This window comes from Onychostruthus taczanowskii, unplaced genomic scaffold, assembly GCF_017590055.1.
Source record: "Onychostruthus taczanowskii isolate IOZ18803 unplaced genomic scaffold, ASM1759005v1 scaffold1, whole genome shotgun sequence".
In the NCBI taxonomy this organism is placed as follows: domain Eukaryota; kingdom Metazoa; phylum Chordata; class Aves; order Passeriformes; family Passeridae; genus Onychostruthus; species Onychostruthus taczanowskii.
Genome location: NW_024496525.1, coordinates 2,863,407 through 2,887,808, shown reverse-complemented (window position 1 = coordinate 2,887,808; position 24,402 = coordinate 2,863,407). Strand labels below are relative to the sequence as shown.

The window sequence follows — 24,402 nt, the reverse complement described above, 5'->3', positions numbered from 1 at the left end:
ATGCTAGATGTCAGAAACACTGACATCTGTCCTCCCAAACACTCTCTGTCTTCCCAAGGCAAAATGGTACACCAAACACTTATTACTACAGCTTCTCTTAACTACTGCTACCCCATAGCCTTTCTTCTTTAAGATTTCCTCTTTACCCTGATTTTTTTTTTGCCTGAAGTGATGAGCTACCCACTTTCTTAACCCTCCTGATTTTTGGATGTAAGCCCAACTCCACTGCTGGAATGCTGATTAGGCTGTCTCTTGCTGGTAATAGTATGTAAGAAACCCCAACTGAGTGACTTAAAAGAACACTGTTAAATATTTAGGTCACCTTTAAAAATGAAACTGTAAGGAAAAGGTGTTGTGCTTCTAAATGAAAAATAATAGAATGAATTATGTTCTGAGACAATTCTTTTTACTTCACTTAGGCTTCCTCAAGTTGCACCAAAACAGCTGTGACTCAAAACTTTCTCATTCTCTACAGAGAGTGGATTGTTTCATCACTAACATAGACTGAGAGCTAGGATGAAAGAGTACCAGGAGAGATTTTCTAACATTTTTTTTAAGAAAGAATTGAAAAAAAATGACTAGCTGTGTCTTTTAAAACAACTAGGTTTAGTTACTATCCCATTTCCATCAGAGAGAGTTCTTTTCTACAGCCATTAACATCCCAAAAAGGTGGTCTGATTTTTGTTTCTTTTTCTTCTTTCTCTCTCTCCTCCTGTTTTGATTTGATATTCAGATATTTGAACAAAGGGGCATGATAGACAGGTGGCTTGGCATTCCCAGAGGAAGCAAGGGGCACCCCACCCTCTCCTCTGACCACTGGGCTGTCCTGGCAACTCCACATGTTCAAGGCCCCGTCTGGCGTCTGAAGTACACCTGTCACTGACTTAGAACGAAGTTTCACGCACACCCAGGTCTGTGAGACTGCAGTAAGATGTGTGTGGAGCAGAACTGTGGCTACACACTCTGCTGTATGAAATACCCGCCTGTGCAAGGTTTCATTTTGGCACAGATCATCTCTTCACACGTGCAAACAATTTCTATCAATTTGGAGGGATAGCAGATTTTGCCGTGCACTCACACATTAAGGTGCCAGGCAAGAAAAATTACAGTAATCTCCACTATGGACGACAGAATACACACATAAGAAGAATGACACATGAGCAATCTGCTCGGGTTTCTACTTCCCAGCTCTATTGCTGATGAGGCCCTTCTTCAAAGGGAAAGCTCTTCTTAATTCCCAAAGTTAACACTGACTTCATGTTTTGTAAAGGATCAATCTTCAGCAAATTTTCAGTGCCATGTTTTGGATCCTTAACTCCCAGAGATCGTTGAGAGCTGAGTTATGGTATTACTTCACCTTTAACACCAAAAAGTTCCTCAGTGTTAAATGAAGATCTAAATTAGTGACATTTCATGCTTCTTGTGAAGTGATGTGTTGTAATCAGACTGGGAAGAACTTCTTTCCCTCTATCACGCATTCTCTGAGTACAAGGAAAAGGCAGCAGGCAAGAGATATATAAGCTAAAAAAAATCATCTTCAAGATATGGAGCAATTCAAGAGGGGAATTCTCTCATTTGAGAAAAAAAATATATTCTAGAGAATTATGTATCTTAAGATGTGTTAGTTGCCACAGACTACACAATGGCTCTTGGAAACAAAGTGCAAAATATTGGTATGCTGAAAACCAAACCTGTTATGTCTCATATCCTGCAGAAAGAGCCCTACAAAAGAGACATATGCAGTTTCTTCTTGATGGGGAGACATTTAGAAATTTAGACCCAGAATTCAGCTGAGTGCTGCAAAACCTGTAGTGATACAGGTGACCAGTGCACAATGCAGCTGATTGCACAGAGATGCCAACACACATGCATAGAATTCACAATCTACTTTTAGTAATGCAAAATTCAGGGCAATTCCTCAGCGTTAACAACTGTCCTTTCCAAAATCCCAGCCAGTGTTTGATTCCCAGAATCAAAGAAATGCCCCAGGTCTTATAGGCAGTTAATAAATATATGCATAAAGGGAGGGCTGGTATTGGTGTTGTGACGTTCCCTCCACTAATCTCAGCTTCTGAAGCAGCTCTGTGTAGGCTACAGCCAGCCAGCTTAGGCTAGGGCAGAGCTCACTGAGGCTGCTCAGACATGCTACAGCCTGGAGTGACCGAAGAATAGTTTCAGGACAGATACCATAAAAGGTGATTTAACGTCACTTTCTGCTCTACTTCCTCTCCACAAGGGACCAGCAAAATAAATGTAAGCTTTCTGGACAGCTAACAGTTTTATTTATTTTGATAAAGTGTCTAGAGCAGCGGGGCCTGGCTTTAGGCAACTGAACCGAATAATACAGTAACAAAAGCAGCTTGTGTGCTTGAGTTTGTAGTATCTGTACTTATATGTACATTTCACTGGAATAACATGGGAAAACTACATATTCTGCAACAGGAATTGCTCATGATCATATAAATAAAGATGATCATAGTGTATGATGTAAGTGAATTAAATTATCAGAAGCAATACTAATTCTGGCATATTCTAATTTTATGGGCTTGACATTGCAATCTGAATGTTCCACAATGCTCCTCTCAATTGAAATACTGTTTTGATATAAGTGTTCACTAATAAGAAGGCTTTTTGTGACCAAATGCTTGAATCATCACTAAAACAGAGATTTTTGCACAATTCTTATTGCTGAGTAATTGACCTTCAAAGGCAATTGCTATTTTCCAGGTGAATATGCCACTACTGCACGAGGGAGAACCAAAAATAACCAAGTGTCACATAACCATTTGGCAAGGCAATTGCCAAATAGGAAAAGGGGGGGAAAAAAGGGAAAGGAAAAAAAATCCTGCTCAATCCTGCCTGCTGCATTACTTCCTTCCTTTTCTCAGGTTCTAAACCTACTTTCCACCCCTCCATCCTTATCACCAATCACATCTTAGGTTTCTGCTTCATCCTCCCTTCAACATTTTCCCCTGTCATTCACAGAATAACATTTCAGGAGAAATTCAAGAAGGCTGTTCTGGTCCACTGTGCCTCACGCCAAGTGCTTGGCTTGATTTGCAATTTTCATAGGCACTGCAGAAAAGAGGGCAACAACCCATCATACTCTTTTGAGAGCTCTTACACAATAGGAAAAGACTGAGCAGTATACACACACGAGAGATGGAAAAGACCCCCACCACATTATCCAATCCTTCTCTTGGGACCAATGTAAACTATGTGCTCTTCAGCACATTTGCAAGTCACTTGCACTTCTTATTTTTAAAAGTCCCCAGAGGTGGATCTATCCATGAGGGGCTATTCCACAGTCCCATGTATCTGGCTGTGAGGAAAGGGTTTTTGCAGTCACGTGCTGTCCTACTCTAAAAAATGACTATATAAAAGAGAAGCTTGTAATTCCACATGCATATTCCCTGGGTATCAGAATTGCATCTATTTATTTCAGTGCTTCAGACACACTTGCACTACTCCTATTCCTGTTACTTCTGCAGAACAAGTACAGTTCAGAGGCAAGGAACTGGCCTCTATTCCCTGTTCTATGTGGTCAGTAGAGTTGGTCTCTCAGTCCATGTTCTTACAGTGGTGCAACTATACAGATGAAAGTAGAACAACCCAGCTTTTCCTTAAAAGCCATTTCAGATGGTTGGGCCTCAAGTGTATGTGACTGTCTTTTCTAAAAGAAGAACTGCAGAAGGAGATTGTAGCACCAGTATGAAGAAATAACCAAGCACCTTTTGATTCTTAAGCTGTGCCCTGTAAATACCAGTCTTTTAAAAGCAAGCTCTTAAATGAAAGTACACTCCAGCTCCTGAGGACTGTTTTACCCCCACTGAAAATTCCCTACACACTTTCTGCCAAATCAGTGCCACAAATGCTGCTCCTGGCTGTTCTGCATGATGAAGCAGTTTCCATTCATCTCTCATTATAGAAACACAACTTTTTGTTATTATGGCCTATAACTAATATATTTCATTCTCTTCCTCACCCACCCCACACACACCCTGGACTTTTCCATGGATGACAGAATCAATTCAGTCAGACAAATCTCAGAAACTACACGAAGGAAATGAGCTCATCTAGCATGCCTGGTGCCTCCCAATGTTTCAATCCACTGAAGGAGTTATAAATAAAATCTCTACAGGATAACAACACAGGTGCAGGAGGAAAAAAGGAAGGGTGTTAAAAAAATGCCGGACTATTTCACTGCACTGAATCAGGACAAATGATGAGTGAGATTAAAGAAACAAAACCTGCAATGATTTTCCTTGTGCCTGTTTCGCTTAACTTTCTAAAAGTAACCCCCTCCCCAAGAGTTACTTACATCTGTGGAGCTGGGGCTAGGCAGGGACACAGGCTGAACAGCTGCAGGAAAAGTAAATGTGGTCTCTGTCTTTTCATTTTCAGGGGAGTCAGGATAACTGGAGAGAGGGGACGTGGGGGTCAAAGCCCCGAACCCCAACACCGTGTTGTATTTAGGTGGACGACCTACATATTAACAACAGGGAACACAAACGGAAAAAAAAAAAAAGAAAGGAAAAATGATCTTACATACCTTTGGCCAGTGGTCCTCATTGGCTAGCATGAAAAAGGAAATGATGTAGCACAGAGAGGAAGTTAATATAAAAGTCACAAGTGGAAGGACAGAAGCAAAGATTTAAACATTTTTTAGAAATCTTTAAGTAGAATTTTGCAAGGAAAGAACATTTAAAAGATGTATTTCAGAAGGAAATAGAAATAAGCTCTGTAGAGGGTCAAGGAATCACTCCCACAAAAGCAGCATGGGGACAGTTGCTACTCCTAAAAATGAGGCTATTCAGTTTTTAGGGGAAGAAATGTTGCATCAAAGCTCTATAGAAGCTACAATAACTACTATTAAATCCTTTCTGCTGTTATCCCACACTTCCCTATCTTTCTAAGTGCCAGCATAAATCTACACAGAGGTTAAGTCCTTTATCAGAGGCCAGCACTCACCACCCCCCTACTTTTCTTCCCCGTTTTTTAAACCTGTCAGTTCACAGATCAGCACTTTCTACCCTACTGGTACATTTTTACAATTAGGCTACCTAAGAACAGGTCTTGTTTTCTGATCCATAACTACTATCAGTTTTAACCTATCACTAGTCTTCTACTGTAACCCACTCCAGATTCTGTGTTCTTTCTTAGACTTTCTCAGCCAAGTATGTTTAATTATGCACAATTCCTAGACTCTCCTTTAGACTAGCAGATGTGCAAAATGTCTTCATAACAATTCTTATAAAATTATGAATGCAAAGCAAGACAGCAAAAAACCCAGTATGCAACCATCATTTCTGCCTTCCTTCTCCAAGGTAATTTATAGACATGTAAACATAAAGGAGTTAGAATCTAGGAATAATTCCCCAGATTTTATGTTTACAGGTTGTCAGCCTATACCTATTAACATGCTAAACCTTGCATTTAAGGTCTGGATATGTTCCAGAACTAAGTATGTCCTTGGAAATGGATTTCAGCTAGTGATGTCCATGGGTGAAATTTCTGACATGCTCAGCACCATCTATAATTAAACTAAAGCTCTCAAGGGCAAATGCTTACAAAAGCTTTTCACTCAATATATTGCTGTATTAAATTACAAAACAAATGTATACTTCCAAATCTTTTGTCAAGTGAAAACATGTGCTACTAATTTGGTGGTGATGCAACATAAAGGCTCACTCACAATAGGGTGTGATGAAAAAACCAGAGAGTATAATAGTCAGTTGCAAAAACAGGGTAAGAGAGTATCAAGTACAAATGCATGCAATCATTTTCATTGATACAGTAATTGTTCACTATAAGGTCTAAAATAAAATTAAGAAATCATTACTAGAAGAAGGAACAATTACTTATCCACTGAGTAAATGCAAAAACTCTCAATTTAAAATCTACATCATATCATTTTAAAAAATACATTTAATGTTTTTATGGGATAGCAGTAGAGTTACATCTTTTATTTAAAAACAGCATAGCTGCAGAATTGTCAGCTTTGCCACATGGTTTGCTGGACTGAAAACACAGATCAAGAAGAGAAGATGTCAAATTAATATTTCATCTTGCAGCCAAAACCCCCAAAAGATAATGGAACCGGTCAGTGCTAGGTGAGAGACTGGTCTAATTTTTTTTTAAATCTGATTTATTACTTTTTTAGACAGAAAAATTAGGATAGAGAAGGTATTATGACTCTTTAAGGACTGCAGAAAATCATCAAAAATCAGGTAAACATTGTCAGGTAGGTGTGGTCGATGCCACGCACAAATAATGGCATCACATTCTCTCCTACACTGTTCTGTTTCACCATAAACTAAGTCATCAAATTTTACCTGTTCTACAGAAGGATTTCTTCTGAATAATACTGCATGCCTATATGAAAGGCCATCTCTCATTTTAGGACAAGTGGCACTCTGGTTGCAGTTAAAGTGCTTAGTATGAGCACGTAGCTTTTCTCACCCAGAGTAAGTTCTTTTGAAGGACCCATCCCTATTCCCAGTAAGGAACAAGGCTTTTGTCACACTAAGTTTCCTCTGCTACTCAGGGCACAGATGCTTTTTCCATAACCACTTTCTTCTTGACAGTAACAATACAATCTAGTCATTAACAAGGGGATCTTAACAGCAGCCTCATATCACTAAATAATGTTCAAACATCTCACATTTCTAGTGAATATCGAGCAAATTGGGTGGGTTTTGTTTGGATTTTTTTGAGAGTGAAACTGAAATGAAACATTGAGCTGCCTAATAGATCTTGCTATATAATCCCCACAAGTCATGGTCTTTGCCTACCACGGAAATTTACTGGACAAATGAAGTACTGTAGAGTCCTTCTTGTCTTGCTCTTCAAATTGACATGGGAACTATGAAAGCAATGTGGAGGAAGAGGCAGTGGGCAGGCAGAGAGCAGGTCTGGGTATACCTCACCTCTTTTACGTGTCCCAGGATGCATTGTGCTGTTCAGGTACGTCACTGTACTCTTCTTGCGCTGCAGGGAAGAATGGAACAATTTCTGCTGGGGAACATTTCTGGCAATAACCATATGCAGTAGCTGAGGAACAGCACAGTAAGTACTAAGTGAGATTACTGGCTTTTGTGTTTTCTGAAGCACACCTTCAGAAAGGTTAGCTTTTTTACACTGCTTCTGATATCTGAACTGCTTCAGGCTGATACGCAAGCAGACGAACACACATTTCCAATTGATACCAGCTTTATATAGGAGAAGGCAGAAAAAGATATAAGTACTAGAAACACTAACAACTAGAAATAGTGTATTTACTATTTAAAAATCTGAGCATCGTGTCATTGCAATGGTCTTTTGAACTATAAATGGTAGCTGGCCTTTCTAGTTAGAACTGAGAAAGCTTACAAGGTAGCAAGATGTTAGAAAGACACTCAAGATCAGAATGAAAATACCAGCTTCCCCCAGCAAAAAATTAATACCTCAGGCTCAAAAACGGCTCCACTGTACACTGGATTTGCTGTTGTTCTTCTTTTCCTCTCTTGTCGCTTACTTTGGATTTCTTGTAAAACAAAGCATTCAGGTTAGAAAACAGTGGATCTTAGAAATTAGACAAACTCTTCAGAATTCAGTTTGCATGTGAGAAGAGCTGCAAAGATTTCTACAGAATACCAGTCATGCCCAGTATAGGCAACCGTGTTATACTTTTAACTTCTGAAGGTTTGAAAACTAACAGCTGACAAGGAATACAAAATCACTGCTCAAGTAACTAAAGAAATCACTGCCTTCTTCTCACCAAGTAATCCATGACTAAGACATTTAAAATTCATGGTCAGTATGACTGGGATCTTAAAAAAACGCCTCTGGTAACCTTGCTGATACTTAAAAATAAAGTACAGAAACATGCAGGTGATTGAAATGATAGGCTGTCTTTCATATAGCATTAAAAGTTTAAATTATAAATCAAATTATAATCCATTAACACATTCATTACAAATTACAATCCCATGAAATCATAAAATAAATGAAAAATCTAGACAGAGGTTACAGTAAAATTATCCATGGTGTATCTTTGCAGATAGAGGGGTTGTCCAGAGGGCATTGGTACAGATTTCTACCATCAGAGCATACACTTTCTTCCCAACCTCTCCTCTCTGCTGCAAAAATAACTGCTTTGTTTCAATGTCGTAAGAACAAAAACATATGCACAACAAACTAAGTTAGATCAAGTGCACAGACATCCCAAAGGTACTATTGTTCAAGAAAATACTGCATTTAATACAAGAAATATTTTGGAATCCTACTTCCAATTCAGAATGACCATGAAACCAGGAGCTGAACAACCAACCTAAGACATTTTTCCTACCTTCCAGGTGGTCATGAGTAACTAGTCCCAGAGACACCATGAAGGCAAGTTTCTGTGAGGGGAAAGAAAAGAGATCATGAAAAGTGCAACTGTTAGGATGAGTCATTTAGAGCCTTTAAAGGCAGCTGACCAGTAACTAAGCACCAAAAATTTTTTAGTGATACTTTGCTTCTATAAATCATTTTTCACTCATGTATGTCAAACTTCTTGGAAAAGGACAGACAGAGTCCCATTTTCTAGATGTGAACCTAGACTGCGATACTGGGAAATACCCATTGCTCATGATCACAGAGTTGGCAGAGCTGGGAACAAGAGAGCAGTTTCTTTACTTCCACTCCAGTGCTGAACTGACTATTAGAAAATACCAACACAGTTCAATTGCCAGAAAAATATTGCTAGTTTAAGATCGTTCTCCATCTATTGTGAACTACAAAGAGCCAACTCTAGCATATATTTGCTATTTGCTAAGGGCTATGGTTTCTTACTTTAATGCAGGAAATGCAGAGACATGTAAAAATCAGAATTTTGTTGTCTAACTGACAACAGTTAGAGCTCACACAACAGTCAATTTGAATCCATCTATGGAAACAAATGTAGCAGAGCATTTAGCTGTAATCAGTTCCAAAGCTCTTCATGGCAGAAAAGCTTTAAGAAATAGTCATTCTGTCCTCTCTTTCACCCCAAACTAAACTGGACTAAAACACAAACAGAGTGTGGATATGTGTGATTCTGTCCTTCCTGCTCACCAGAGTAGAAATATTTTGTAAAGGAAAACAGACATTTCTTCAGCTTTGAGAATAACTCCAGAGTCTAAAACCTCAAAGGGGTGGAAATCAACTCTGTAATCTATACTCCTGTTTGAAGGAGTAGCATGGAGAAATGACAATCTTCTAACTTACAAAAGACTTAGAAGCCAAATGCATTCCAGAACTGAAAAGCGCAATGCACAACATCTATTTAGATTTTTTATTCTGTAGCCTTATCAACTACTGCTGTCCAACAGGAACGTGTGGAATGTTAAAGTTAAGAAGTCTTAAGAGGACAGAGGGAAAAAATAGTTTCTGAAGGACAGTGTCCTTTTTTTTTTCTTAAAGGAAAGCTCTGGGTATGTTCTGATACCTGTGGATTTTCTTCTCGTTTTGGCTTCGGTGCAGCAGGTGGAGTAACTGTACGACTTTCTGTTTGCTTCTCTTCTGTTTCCACATGTGGTTTAATAGTCTGCAAGAAGAGTGTTTCTCACATTCAGTGATAAGAATGACTTTTTTTTACTTTGACTATTATAGCAAAACAAATACTTTTCCAGATACAGGAGAGAAAATGTTTAAAGCTGACAGTGTACTAACAAAGACTTAATTGAGGAATCCGATGTGAGAGGAATGTTAAATAAGGTATTTTCATTTAACAAAGAATGAAACAGCCTTGTCACCAATCCATTACCCCACACATCCACACACGATAAAACAGTGATTTTAAGAGTTAACTTTGTTACAGAAATCACCATAACGTATGGGAATAACAGACACTTCAAGAAAACTCATCCCATATCAAGACTTCCACTTAAAAACCATTCTGCATGGCACGCACATTTTGTACTTCTCACTCCTCAGTCTTTGTATTTTATAGAATTATGAATAGCTCAAAAACTTCTCTCTCAATCCCTCAACGTCAGATTTTTCTGAAGCCTTTTTCTTTTTTCAAGTGATAAATCTTCTGCATGACATTCCTCAGCCTACAGCATAGATGTTGAGGCTATAAACTGAGTAAGGTGAGCTACAGACAGACAAATTTTTCCCCTTTATGATATGGAGAAACTATACAGAAAAATTAATGTGTTACTGAACCACCACCATTCTTCTATGTTTTTCTGTAGCTGCCAGTAATTGTTCAAAGAGCAAATGAATATTGCTGACATCAAAAGGAACAGGCATCAAAGTCAAATATTGTAGAAGTACAACTTCACATGGAAAGGACACACATTGCTGTGTAACCTGTGCAACAGCCCTGAGGTATGCAAGAACCTGCTCTTGAGACTTCACAAGCTAAACTGAGCATGAGCACAACTTCAATGCACATGATTTTCACAGTCTCCATAAATATTTGAAAAGCAGAAAGAAGGTACTTCAAGGCATATTAGTCTAGGAAAGAGTTATAAGTGACATAAATACTACTATTATCTATATCAATTACATAAATATTATGTGCTATAGTATGCAATATAGTATACAATGTTACACTATTACTAACATACAATATACAAAAGAGTTAAAAGTGAATCAGAGTATTGCTTTACTTGAACAGACTGGCAAAGACTCTCAGTTGCAATCCACACTGACTTAAGTAATTTTTACTTTACAGAAGTATTTTCTGGAGAGAGACTTTAAACATACAGAATTCTCTGTTTCTGAAGGTCTCCTTTCCACTCATTCAATCCAATTTAGACACAGGGAACTATCAGACTTCAGAAGCTGAGTGAGACTATTTTGCCTCCAATCACAAGATTGCAAGATCAAGGGATCACAGAAGAAATGGCTACATTTATCTGATTAAACATCCCTACAATTTTGTGCCATTTTTACCTTCCACATAATCACCCTTTGAAAAACAAAATGGCTTGATATGAAGATGGATTTCAGCTTGCACTTGTTCTTCAAGATACTTGTCAAACCCTGCAATGTAGCCTGCTTATGAACTACTGACATTTAAACAGTAGAGGGAGCATAAAAACACTGAAGCAGGAGAAAAAGGTGCCAGTGGCCCATATCAAAGGAAATGCTAACATCTATCCCAAGAGCTGCAAGTCATTCCATAATTTGTACTGCCATTGGAACATGAATATCTCCAGTGTCCACTGAAAACTTCTCCTTGGCTGTCATCCTCTCCAAACCTGCACAGTAAAGCAATAAACCCAGTACTTTGCATTAGCAGACACTTTATCTGTACCTGTTTTTCAATGTTTGGTTTGCTGATCTGTACAGTCTGAGGCCCAGCGAGCCTGGTACCCGGTGCTGCTATCACAATGCTGGTGAGCTGTGCCATAGGGAAGGTTTTGGCTATGGTTGCTGTCTGCCCGTTAACTACACGAACTGGATGGATGGAGTTCTGAGAGTTGGGTAAAGAGGTGGGTGTGAACTTTGTTGTCAACATCACAGGCCTCTGAATAAGCTGAGGAGCTGCAAGCATTGGAGGAGGTGCAGGGGCAATAGGAATGTTATTTTGGGCAACTGGCTTAGGTCGAACCTACAAAAACAAAAGAAAAAGAGAAAAAAAAACCCAGAGATTTGTATATCAGTATTTCAGATCAACTTTTTACTAAGTCTTTCAATTCATCCTGTATAATCTGCTGGAGGAGGAGGCTGCTGGATTTTTTTTAGATAATGTAATTTTTAGCATACTGTCCTAAGTATGTTAAGAGAAAAAAGCACCACATTTTCAAGCCTACTTACATAAAACCCATCCATAACATTTGCATATGTAGTCACCATCCCTGAAATGGTATTTGGATGCACAGATACTTACACAGAATGTTTATTGCCAAATGCCTTATCTGTATCTAAATTAACATCTTGGTTTTACAGGCCAAAAAAATCCATGTGATATTTACAGGCACAGCTGAGGCGCTCATATTAAAAGTGTTTCAGGGTTTTGTAATGAACCTCCAAGAAATTATGAACAGTTGACTGTGCCCTGAAATAAATAATTTTTTTTTTCCAGCAAATACCTGTTATCTGTCAATTCTATATATTATTTAGATAACTGCACAACCAATCTTAATAAGCAAAAAAAGTGACAAGCTTATATATTAATCCCTTACTGAAAGTGCTGAACGTACAGGTAAATGCAACCATTCCTCTTCTTGCACAAGAAAGAAAAGAGCCACAAGAATCTTCCAAAACTCCATCACCAATACTTGCTTATTTCCTGTCCCTGTTATGTTTGCACTTTAACAATGGACTTAAAATATCATTAGCGAGTACAGAAGTAGAGCACATTACTTTAAAAATAAAGCTCTTTTTTTCCTTATTTGATTCCTATTGTCCTATCCACCTGCAATACTCCATAAAGCATTTTACCATTAAAAACTAGGTCACATTCCAACAAACCTCACCATACCCAAATGTTAATCAGATACCAGCCTTTACTTTCCTTTCTCACTTTGCAAAAGATTTACTTTTATTCACAGCATCACATATTTCATACAAATTAAGTAGTTCATACAAGATATTATTTTTTTACACAAAGAAGCAATCTGTGTCCTCCCCAAACCATGGAAAAAAAAAGTGAACCACAAGTTTTACTACTCAGCTACTCAGCTGAAAACAGAGGTCACTCTCCCTTGCAATACAGAAATACTTGGGAACTTGGGAATAATCTAGAGACTTTTTTTTTTTTTTTTTTTGGTCAGGAGCAGCAAGCAGCAATTTAAGGCCTTGAGTGATGCTTTAATTTTGATGACACCTATTAATTTCACTTATTGCAAACAAGATCATATATAACCATCACATGCAAATTTCATAACTACAAACTCATACAGGCTGGAGGGTAGCTCAGGAGGTCTGTAATTTCACTTCCTGCTCAGAGCAGGACCATCACTAAATGCAGATTGGCTGGCTCAAGGCTTTGTCCAGATAAATCCTGTGAAACTTCAAGCATGGAGCTTTCACAACATGTCTAACTGTCCTCAAGGAGAGAAGTGTTTCCTTGTATGCAGTCTAAAAGCTCTCTGTCCTAATTTATGAGCATTGTCCTGCCAAGCACCTATGTCTCCAGCTTCTTGTTTATTTCCTTGCTGATACTGGAAGCAGCACTACTGTTAGGGTGCCCCCAAAGCCTCTTCTCCAAATCTGAAAAGCCAAGATTCCTTGCCTCTCCTTATATATTCCTGCCCCGCCAAGCTATCCTAGTGGCCTTCCTTCCTATGCTCCATTCAAATTTATCAACCAGGGATTCGAAAACGGCAGGGTGTTTATTGGACTCAGTTTTACAATTGCTGAGGAAAGATTCTTCCCTGAATCTACTGGCTGTAATCCTGCTGGTATATGTCAATATGCTGGTAGGTTTCTTTGCTGTTAGGGCACATCACTCATTGAGCTGCTGCCAATCAAGACCTTTTAATCTGTGCAGCTCCTCAGCCAGTCAGTCCCCAGCCCGTACCTGTGCAGAGTCAGTCCATTCCAGGTACAAGACTGCCTTTTCTCATGCTGAGGCTCAAGAAATTCCTGCTGGCCCCTTCCTTTTTCCTGTCTAGGGCTGTCTGCACATCAGCACTGCCTTGAACAATATTGACTGCACCCTCAAATTTGTTATCATCTGCAAACCTGTTGAGGATGAATTGTTTTCTCCAGCACATCAGCATTAAACACCACACAATGTTCATCCAAAGTCTCTTCTATCTATGCTATAATTAAGTTCCTCCTTCTATTGTTTGTTCTCTGTATACTCACCTGTGGAAGAAAATTTGGACGAGGAGTAAGTCTGGGAGGAGGGATGAACTGCGGCACTTTTATGGGCTGAGGCGTGGCCTGAACCTGCTGTAAGAACATGATAAAGCTCAGCAAGAGGTAAGAGGAAACTTTAGCTTTGAAGTTTTTCACCAAAATCAACACCCCAAATGTACTTTCAGACCTGATGTTTTTGGTTTTCACTCTGTAAATAATTTTTCATAGCAAGAGGTTCCTCATTAGAAATGTATTAAAGACAGAATTACACCTTATTTTCTAGATCCTACACACCTTGCTTCATGAATTGCAGGCATATTTCCTTTTAGTTCAATTGTACTAACTATTGTGCTCAGCAATCTTAAACCATTTCTTTTGATGATAATAAAAACTCATATTTGTTTCAATCATTGAAAAAGGGCATTACAACAGACAGAAAATAGTAACATTTTGATGTTCAGCTATATGAGCTATGGTCTTTTCATAGTGAATGACACACAGAAGAATGAGGGAACATCTCATGCAAATAGTAAAGACTTGGGAGTTACGATACTTTCAGCAATATTAGTAACACTGTGAGGGGCTCTAAATACACAACTTGAAATTTTCAAAAGTAGGCCATTCATTTGAAACAATTAAGATCTGATTTTAAAGAAACTTAAGTGTTTCCCTGAAAGTGTAACTGAAATCAGCTGCATGGAGCTGCCACATGATTAACCACTGAATAGCACTACCAGCTACCATGAGTACCTGGGGAGATTCTCTGAAATTAATGTCAGTGTTATTTTATACCCTCCAATACTTCTGTCCACCCACATAAGATTGCAATTTTCTTCAAAAAGGTCTTGTACTGATTAATTAGTACTCAGGAAAATATTCTGATATTTTTGATGACATTTGCTACAAAAACATAAATCATAGACTAGTATTAAAATAGAATTACCTCCTCAAATCAAAGTTATTCAGCAAAGAAATGAAGTACAGACACAAAGAACAGATGACAGTGGTGAAAGGGATGACACAGGAAAAGAGAACAGTAGAAAAAACTCCACTCAAATAGTCTTCTCTATTCTGATCACAAATATATGCCTCATTAGGAAGCAAAATTACTTCCATCTGCATTAAACTGCATTTTAATAAATATAGATAAATTGGATTTTGTTTAATAAAGCCATAGCCTTTACTTCAGAAGTAAAACTTTCCTGTCATGTTGTTACATAATACCTGGTTTCCAGACCAAGAAGCCTATATAATCCAGTTCTGAAACACTGGTTCTTTTATTTCTAGGTGGCTAACTATTCTGGAAAAGAGTGTGTGATGTAGGATTTTGTGCTTTAACACAAAATTTGTATTTCCAAAATACATGTATTTAAAGAAACATCATCTGTTTTTGTGTTTGAAAACGTGCTGAATGAAGACACGGTAGTGAGCACAATTAAGGGATGTGTCTAACACCAGAGACTTTCTCATGCAAAGGGAACAAGAGATTGATTCACAAATCCCTAAGACAAAGACCCAAACTGATCAAATGAAGAAAGTCTGGCATCTCCTTTGCCTATGAAAAGGGTAAGTATTCTGCAGAGCACAGCCATACAGATTCAGTAAGGGCAAAGCATTCACTACTGCTCCATGACTACAGTTACTAACAGGGGGAACTTTACACAGAGGTGATGACAGCACTGATTTAATTCTATAAAGCAAAACAGTAATAACAACCCACATGGAGAGAAGATGTTTTTCTTATAGACTATCACTTTAGCAATGTCAGCTAGTGAAGACTCACACCATGCCCCTACTATCCTCCTTTCTGTGAGAACCCCTGACTGTTTATTTTTTTCCAATAGCCCTCTTGTTAACCAAACCCACACATATCTGCAGGGCAAACACATGAAACGCTTACCAAAGTTACTGTATTTTTTGTCACTATTTGGACTGCCTCAGCTCCTGGCCCAGTGACCTTATTTGTTGTCTGGAGGTTGACTGGTGCATTCTGCGCATCAGTGCTGAGGACTGCTTTCTGATTGTTGTTGATAGCAGTAACCATGGCAATGGTAGGTCTCTGACCCACAACAGAGGCAGGCATGGTCGCAGTTGCTGCTTTCAAGACGAGAGGTAGTGTCTTAGTGGTGATCATAGAAGCTGTAGTTACAGTTTTCTAAGGGAAACAGAAAATACACTGTAAGAGACAGAGACACTCCGCATCAGACAGGACGTGGGTTGGTTAGTCAGAAACAATAGACAGCATGAGAAAGAAAAGGCAGCTCTCAGCCTATCTACCTGCTGTTCAGACATGCACATTATCTTATGCCTCTGAAAACTAGATAGCTAGAAGAATTCTCATTTGAGGCACCTATTTGGTCTGTTTTAATCACCTGCAGCATTGCAGATTGAATCAAAACAAATTCCTGAGAAAATTACAATTAAGTGTTAGCAGTGGCATATGCATTTTGGATCTTTTAGTTTCATATTACTTCCAAACATGCACTGGCAATATCAAACATTTAAGGTGGAGGTTTATGAAACATAGCAGCAAACTAGCTTCTCACTGAGTAAAATTCCTATTTTCAAATGGAAACTGCAGTTACAGTGATCCTCACAATCAGAGGAAGAGGGGTAAAACATTCATAAATTGGCTTTTATTAATACAAAAATATAATTTTTATTTTGGGCATCCCAGTCTCAGCTTTAGTGATACATACAGTTACCTTGCACTGGACTTTCTTTCCTAAGAGCATCAGTAGGGTTGTCCTGAAGTTGTAAGAGCTGCCTGTTAGTCTGCCCAGTAGAGGCAATTAAGTTTAACTTCTGTTGAATGTGGTAGTTTTGGAATATGTATTTGACACCATGATTACTCTTGGGCAGCTTTAAAAACAGTGGTTTTGAATCATGTAACACCAGCATTTATCTGAAATGCCTCAGTACATCATGCCCAAAATTCTAAAGTTGAAGCAACTATCATTTCACAGATTTGTTTTAAAATATGCTGTCTTCCAAGATGCTAAGGCAAACGGACTTTAAAAATCTCATTCAAAAAGCAACAAGGTGAGAGTGTCCATATAAAACCAGAACACAATGCAAACAGAAAACTCATGACACGTGACACTCAACAGAATGGCAAATGATCTTATTTCTTTTCACTTTGGTGTAAAAAATCCATTGCACCAACGGCACTGCATCTTCAAAATTTTAGTCACATGATCAAATGCTTTTAGTACTAAATAACCAACATTCCCTCCTGATGTCAGCTCTGTGTTCTACAGAGGAAAACATGGAAAACCAGGGATCAGGCAGTCTTTGTGTTCTGAACATGCCTGATTTAGACTACTTGACTTTAATCATACAAGACCTTTATCTTTTTTCTAGCAAAATAATATATTTCCAATTGAATGCTTCAGTATTTTCACCAATACTGCTCCCTTAAACAAAAACAGTTTACCTTCACACCTCTAATTTCATAATAATTAAACTATGTCCCCTAACCGTTAGTTATGCACAAGTGTGAAAAAATCACTGCAAAATGCCAAATCAAAGGATAATTTATGCTTCAGTTTCATACATTTATGAAAAATCCAGACATAATTAAATTGTCCTTGTTGGAACACAATTTTCTTAACTTTTTATCTGAGATCTAACAAGCTTATCAACTTCTGCTGCACCTTCCCCAAAGCAAGAGGCTTCATTCCCATAATGCAGTAACATTATTCAAGCTTTTCCAATGAGATGTAACATGGTATCATTTTCACAAGCATTACATTCAACCATAAATGTTTTAAAGAAAGGTGTAATCAATCACGTAATGCAAGACTGTGACTCTTCCAAGGGGTTCTACTAACCCTGCAAATACTCAGAGTACAGCTTCAGTCAGAAGATCAGAGCTTGAATATCCCTGGTACTTTGCTGAGCATTAAATAGAACGCTTATTCTAAAAAGTAGTCAATGCATTAATTCATATTGAAGTTGCATTCGTAGTGAGTCTGCAGTACTGCACATAATATTGTAATAATATGACCTTTTAGCAGGCTTGTTACTTCTGAAACTTTAAAAGATCTTCTTACTGGACATATAATGCATATCAAAATGTCACTATTAATTATGGCATATATACCTGGATTCCTAAATTTCATTACTCTGAAAACAATCACTGAAAACAATGTCTGTAGTGACACAGCCTAGAAAAATGTGTTATTTACAAAAGCAGGCATGAACAAACTGTTCATAGAGAGACAAAGTATTTCACCTTTCTTTGTGGAAAGAGATTGAGAGACAGTAAGACAGAGGCAAAACCTTAAATGCAAAATGTGCAGAAACAAGTGAGGATACTTCACTATTTTAACAACATAAATAAACCCAGAAAAGTGTTAAGGATAAAAGCTGGCTTATTTATCCAAGGGACAGGACAAAGTGCCTTCTAATTTATAACTACTTTCCAAGTACTACTATACCAATGGTAGTCAGAAGAGTGTAGCAGTTTTTTGACTCTTTCGCTAGAGGGCTCTTTAACTTTGAACAAAACCTCAATTTTTACAACCCAGAAGATGACCTGGAAGTTAATGAGTGAATTCAAAGTGTGGAACACTGAGAAACACACGAAACTGTGCTTGCTGCTCTCATGTCTCCTGACTGAGAAACAGAAATCACTGATGCAACAGTGATCCACTGTTTGCCTATAAATACTTCAGGACATAGTAATATTTACTTTTTTGTTCCATTTTAGCTTTGATATTGATGTTGCTGCTCAAAATGCGTTTTCAGTAGGTTTGCTTCATTTCTTCAATGTACTTTTCTCAAAACTACAATTAGTTAAGCTTCACAGAGGCATTTTACAGTGCATCCAAACCAGCTTGCTGAGTTAACAAGAGGACTAACAGCCCAACCATTTCTCTCTTCTCTGCTTTCAGATAAAGGGAAGATGAGAATCACAACTGGTCAAAGCTGTGGGTGTGATTCACTGCAATGTGCACAAAGCAAACTTCATAGGTGAAATCTGTCATCTGCCCATCCAGGTAAACATGAGCACCTAAGATTGCATAAACAGGAAGAAAGGACTTCATATACACTTCTTTTGACAGAACATCTCCCTGCATTTTCTAGCTATTTTATTAGCACACTTTTGTGAATTCAAATATCTGAACAGGAGAAATTTGAAATTCCCTTCTCAAGCAAACCACTTTCTCTGTTGAGTTCTGGGATTATGTCTCTAATCCTATACTCTACTGAAATTCAGTTCACCTACCCAATAAAGACCCTATTTTCTAAAACTTTAACTCTGCAATTAACACTGCATACTTTTAGACAAATCCTTGAAAATTCAGGTAAGTATTGTTTGGTATGACCTACATCTGTTTAAAAAGAACCAAGCAGAAAGAAGGAACTGTTTTCTTGCTTTTTGTTCACATTTGTAGAGGGCATTTTGTTAGTAATTTAAAAATAAAGGATTTTAATCATATACCTCATACAGAATGTGTAAAGTATTTACTGTTTCTTGAGGCCTACTAGGTATGGTCAGACACATTCATGCACCTAGGGAAAAGACAGGCTCATGTGCTAAACTTTCACTTATTTTTAAGAAAGATGATACACTGCCACCCTTCTTTTCTGGGGGGTTATAATTCAACTTTTAAACAGCACATTGTTTTTTAAACTCAGATTAGAGATTTTTTCCAAAAAACCCAAAAGACCCATATCTGCATAATCACAGAAGAAGAAATTAATTTGGTACACTAGCAGGCATAAGTGAAAGTTTGCAATTTTCTCTCCACACTTTTCTTTTTTTTAATTTTCAGTGAGCTTCACCTTTAGTAACAAAAAGAATTGTAGCTTTTTACCTGTGATCCTATCACGTTTGGAGAGGGTGCCGTGGACTGTTGCTGCTGTTGATGGTGATGTTGCTGTAGCTGTTGTAGTGGTTGTGGCTGTGGTGTCTGTAGTTTGTTTTCTGACTGTGCCAATGGCTGTATTTGAAATTTACTGTCTGGCTGTTCCTGCTTCACTATTAAGTTCTTCCGAAGCTGCTCCACCACTCTTTTCTACCAGATAAACAAAATCATAAACAGAAATGATGAAAGTGATTTAACTGCATGTACTAGAGAAAATAATAACACCTAAAGATACATTCATTTAGTGTAAATAAGGAACTGCTCAGAAGCTTAGTGAGACTTCTCTTTTTGGAATTTTAAGTATTGGTGTTACCTAATAGGCACAGTCTAAAATTTGCCACAGAGGAGTATTATAGCCCAGCAAGGTGACCTCACTGTTCTTGTAGAAACCTACTGACCAAAATTCAGCCTATCACAAATCACTGCAAGATCTCAGAAACCTGTATTTGTATGATTCCACATTCTTTTGACACCTTCAAACACACACGCTCCTAAACAGTGACAAAAAAGAACTCTGGGTTGAAGCCTCCCAGCTGACTTCAAGGCAATAGGCATGGCATTTTGGACCAGGCATTGAAACTGAGTGAGACAGTCAGTGCAAAGTGGGGATCAGGAAGGGCATGGATGCATGGTCCTTCTGTTCAATATTATTGTCACCTGAAAAAGAATCAGAGAGCACTACCTACAGGGGAAGAAAATGGCACAGATCTATTTCTTCCAGCTTAGGGGCTTCATATTACATTTTAGCTTCCATTAAAGTTTGAAATTATTTTAAAAGAGGTCTCTTCTGGAAGCCATTGTGCACCTTTAGACAGTAACAGGATTTAAGAGCAGATCAGGTGACTTGCAGCATAAGATACATGTTGTCTGCATGGATAACAAGGGCTCACAATTTATGTTCATATTATACTTTAGTGTAGACAACAGTGCAAGGCTTTTTTAGCTTCTGCAGGCATGACCAGAAATGGACATTTTTACCTATACTCTAACCACCTCCAAATTTGGACAGCTTTAAAAAGACTTAGCTATATACCTAAGCCCCCTTGATCAAGAGCATATGCACACTCCCAAGAAATTACACAACAAGGCAGTCTTTGGAAGAGGACAATGAAGTCAACAGGCACGGAACAGGCTGAACTATGAAAGCTCTGGTGGAAACAGGAATGGTCAGGAAACCTCTACCAGAGCCAGGTGCTGACAGTGGGTTGCCCCAAGAAGTTGCACTTACATGGGAAATAAAGTTAAAAATAACACAACCATTTTGACAATACCAAATGCTTTGATTTTTTTTGTTTTGTTTTGAAGCACTAGTATTCACAGTACTAAACACAGAGATGAAAAAATAAAATCCAGCTATTTACTACAACTGGAAGAATATTTTTCCTCAAATTTCATTCACACATGGTTATGAAATTCTGAGCTAACAAAATATCTATTTTCTTAATATTGTGGATATACAGTAGACTTATGATTTTAAGTATTTTGTTTATGATGAGCTAATACAGCACAATGTCTCACACAGCGAGTGTGTACCTCTAGCCCAGAAGAAGATAAAAAAAAGGGCAAGTTTCCAATTGACAGATTTGAAAACTGGAACTTTAAAAAGCCAAATAAAAACCACAAACAACAAACCCCACATCCCTGTTTCATAATGTCAAAATGTGTGAGCCCACATGATTGACCTTTTAGCAAAAGACTGAATTCAGTGACTTGAAGGTACAGAAGGACTGCCTGGCTTCTACAAAACCCACAGCCCTGGCTGAAGATGCCTGCTCAGCTCTGACAAGAGAAACATAGGCCCAACCTTGCTGAAAATTCAGGGAGTTAGTAAAGGACAGCAGCCTGAAGGAACTATTTTACCCTGCATCCAGTGAAGTGCTAAAAGCTGTCAAAGCCTAAAAGCTGTAAACTGTTCGCTCCCTTCTGAAACAAGGATAAAATAATAGAAGTGTAGAATGCATTTCCCTAATTCAGATATTTCAGATAGTTTTAAATGTCCTGTGTCCATCAGCTTGCTCGTATACATAATAACTGAACAATCATTTCAAACTGCTTTCTGAAAAGATCAACCATGTTAACATGCAAATCAAAGTGCGGCGTCAGCAAGCAGATACAAGAGCTGAAAATGCAGCCAAGGGGGAGGAGAGGAGAAGGCAGCAAAGTAGGAGAGGAAATAATGCAATGTATTTAGAGAATATCTGCCAAAAAATGGACCGAACATACACTCCTCCTGCACAGGAGGCTAAAGAATTACCATACCCAGCGTGAACAGGAAGGGAGTTTTTGTCTTCCACAGCTGCCAGTATGAAATTCAAGGATAATGATGCTCTTCTACTGATTCCCTGACTGGAGGAAATCAGCAGCAATGGCCCAAGAATGAAGTTCCATCTTGTTCTTTACAATGGGAGGAACATTAGCAAAAGATAAAAAAAAAAAAAAATAGGCAGGCTGGGGACTCCTCTGCTATACTGCTACAGCAGGACACGAGCCAGCAAGGAGAGCAGGGGAGCAGGAGCGAGGTGAGTCACATGGCATTCACACACTGCCTGTTCCACCCCCGGGCCTGAGCCACGGCCTGCAGAGATGGGTAAAACAGGACCGAAGCACAGCTTGTATCAGTGCCTTGCGCAAAAACTGACGCTCAGCATATTTGGCACAAGATGGATAACATGAGTGGAAAAACGCCGTTGCTCTGGAAGTCTGTGCTATTCTGTTGGAGGCTGCTGAGAGCTGCCTGGCAGCAGCGTATCCTGCCATCCATATCCATTATGCAGATATTAAATTGGAAGAAACATCTAATGCTTTTAAGATTCAGAGAGTAAAACTGAAGTTTGCACTGCATGCCAATTGCTTACGCAGTTTAATAAGCTGCTTCTACCAACTGTCAGTAAAAATACCATATTGAAACTACTGAAATAATTTTACTCTGCAAGACTGTTGGGATTATCCGTTTGTTTGTAATTATCGAGAGAGACGCTCTGAAGAGCGTATTTCAAAGTCCACAGCTGAATTAGCAAAACCAGACGAGTTTCTCAGGGTTGCACCTACACAGGAACTCGGGGCCGCTCTCCGCGTGCCCCTGTGCACAGCTCAGCCCACGCCGCGGGTCGGACTCCACGCGCAGCGCGGCCGCTCGGCATCCTGCTGCCAGTGCTGCTCTGCAGCCGCCCAGCACGAGGCTGTCTGCGGCAACCTTCCGCAGGGAATGAAACGGGAGGGTGCCACGAAAGAAACTCTTGTTTACTGTCAAACTTCATTAACACTGTGTTTTAAAACTGCTCCTCGGTGATTTGACTGTTCTTAATCAATTTTAAAGACAGTTTGTGCTACAGAAAGCAGGGTCTGTATGACTGAGATTTGCCAAGGCTGATACCAAGTCCTAGGTGCATGTCTTAGAGACTGACAGTCAGATTGTGTTCTAAAAGTGTTCAGCCACTGTTCTAAAAGTACCACAGACTTCTTAAGAAATATTGCTAATTCTTTAGATGTAATCATTGCCTTTCATATTTAAGAATATTTAATTTACTTCTTACTGACTACTTCAACATTTTAAATTGAGATTAACTCAATCACAAGGACATCATCATGCACACAACATGAGTTTTTTGCATGTCTTAAAGCTCTGTCTTCTCCTCATATTCCTAGAACAGTTTTTTTTCCTGCCATAATATGAATGTATAAAAAGCATTTGTCTTTCAAGTTTACTGAAGCTTCCTCAAAACTGAATGCCAATCCTCTTTTTACGTCCACGATGTGAAACAATTTAATAATCTCATCCATTCTTCCTGAACTGCATTCTACCCAAAAAGGAAATGCCGGCCCTATGCAATGGTTACTATCAGACTTCTTCCATGGGTTACTTCCAAACCCATTTGTCGAGCAGTGCCCTGTAAGCACACTACATCATCTCAGAGCTCTTGCTGTCCTGGCATCTTTATCGCTAATCTCATCAGGAACCGTTCACACTGCTGAGTTCAGAGCCCAAGACATCTTATATGACCCTTCCTTAAAGTTAATAATTGCAATCAATATTGTGACATTTTGCTATACCACTTTCTCATTCATGCCACAGGCCAGATCCTAACACAGCACTGGAATATAATTTTGGTTTGATTAAGCGGAAAATAGATCTTCTTGATCATGTATCTGTGCCAAAAGACATCTTTGTGCCCATATAAAAAGTACCATGAATATGTTGTCATAGGATAAGCAAAGTACTTGGAGCAAACTTTAAGGATGGTTTAAGGTTTTTATTCTTATTAGCTAAGCATTATTTCCATTTTAATTGGTCAATCAAGCAAAAAATAATTCTCTGAGTACATCTCACTTTTAAATACTAGATCCCTGATTGTATTTTGTGACACATTTTCCTCTTCTTTCAGGAAACATGTTCAGAAAAACATCCATATCTAAAGAAAGGTTTGCCTTTAAACTTCAAAAATCAATAAAAATTAAAATATAAAGGTATTTTAAAAATGAGAGTAAACTAGCATACTAAATAACCTTGCAATGCATACATTTCATATCACAAAACCAAAGCTGATACGGTTTGAGCTGCTCAGCTGCCTGCCAGTGACATGCTTTCCTGCTCTCCCAATCTCAGGTTTCAGCTATTATGGATCCTTGGTTACTCGTGCCCTCCAATGACCAAGATGTTCTCTGGGATATAAAAGCTGCCTACTGCTGCGAGTGAAATGGCTAAGAGGAAGTACTGATTTCAAGTATGCTCCAACTTGGAAGTGGGGAAGATGGAGGGAATTTC

The 24,402-nt window shown here is 38.6% G+C and overlaps 1 protein-coding gene across 8 annotated transcripts in view; it reads right to left on the bottom strand.

Moving 5' to 3' along the window:
• Positions 1 to 24,402, bottom strand: part of PHF21A (PHD finger protein 21A) — a 125,497-nt gene that overhangs the window by 5,982 nt on the left and 95,113 nt on the right. For 3 of the 8 annotated variants that reach the window (XM_041397245.1, XM_041397235.1, XM_041397262.1), the window contains 9 exons: positions 19,590 to 19,790; positions 15,665 to 15,919; positions 13,771 to 13,857; positions 11,270 to 11,566; positions 9,449 to 9,547; positions 8,330 to 8,381; positions 7,446 to 7,525; positions 6,930 to 6,990; positions 4,322 to 4,485 (listed from right to left, as the gene is read on the bottom strand). In XM_041397245.1, the coding sequence (XP_041253179.1) occupies positions 4,322 to 4,485; positions 6,930 to 6,990; positions 7,446 to 7,525; positions 8,330 to 8,381; positions 9,449 to 9,547; positions 11,270 to 11,566; positions 13,771 to 13,857; positions 15,665 to 15,919; positions 19,590 to 19,790 (1,296 nt within the window). Of the gene's footprint in view, positions 1 to 4,321; positions 4,486 to 4,552; positions 4,576 to 6,929; positions 6,991 to 7,445; positions 7,526 to 8,329; positions 8,382 to 9,448; positions 9,548 to 11,269; positions 11,567 to 13,770; positions 13,858 to 15,664; positions 15,920 to 19,589; positions 19,791 to 24,402 lie in introns of all 8 variants that reach the window. The other 5 variants (XM_041397254.1, XM_041397270.1, XM_041397280.1 and 2 more) reach the window with 3 other exon arrangements.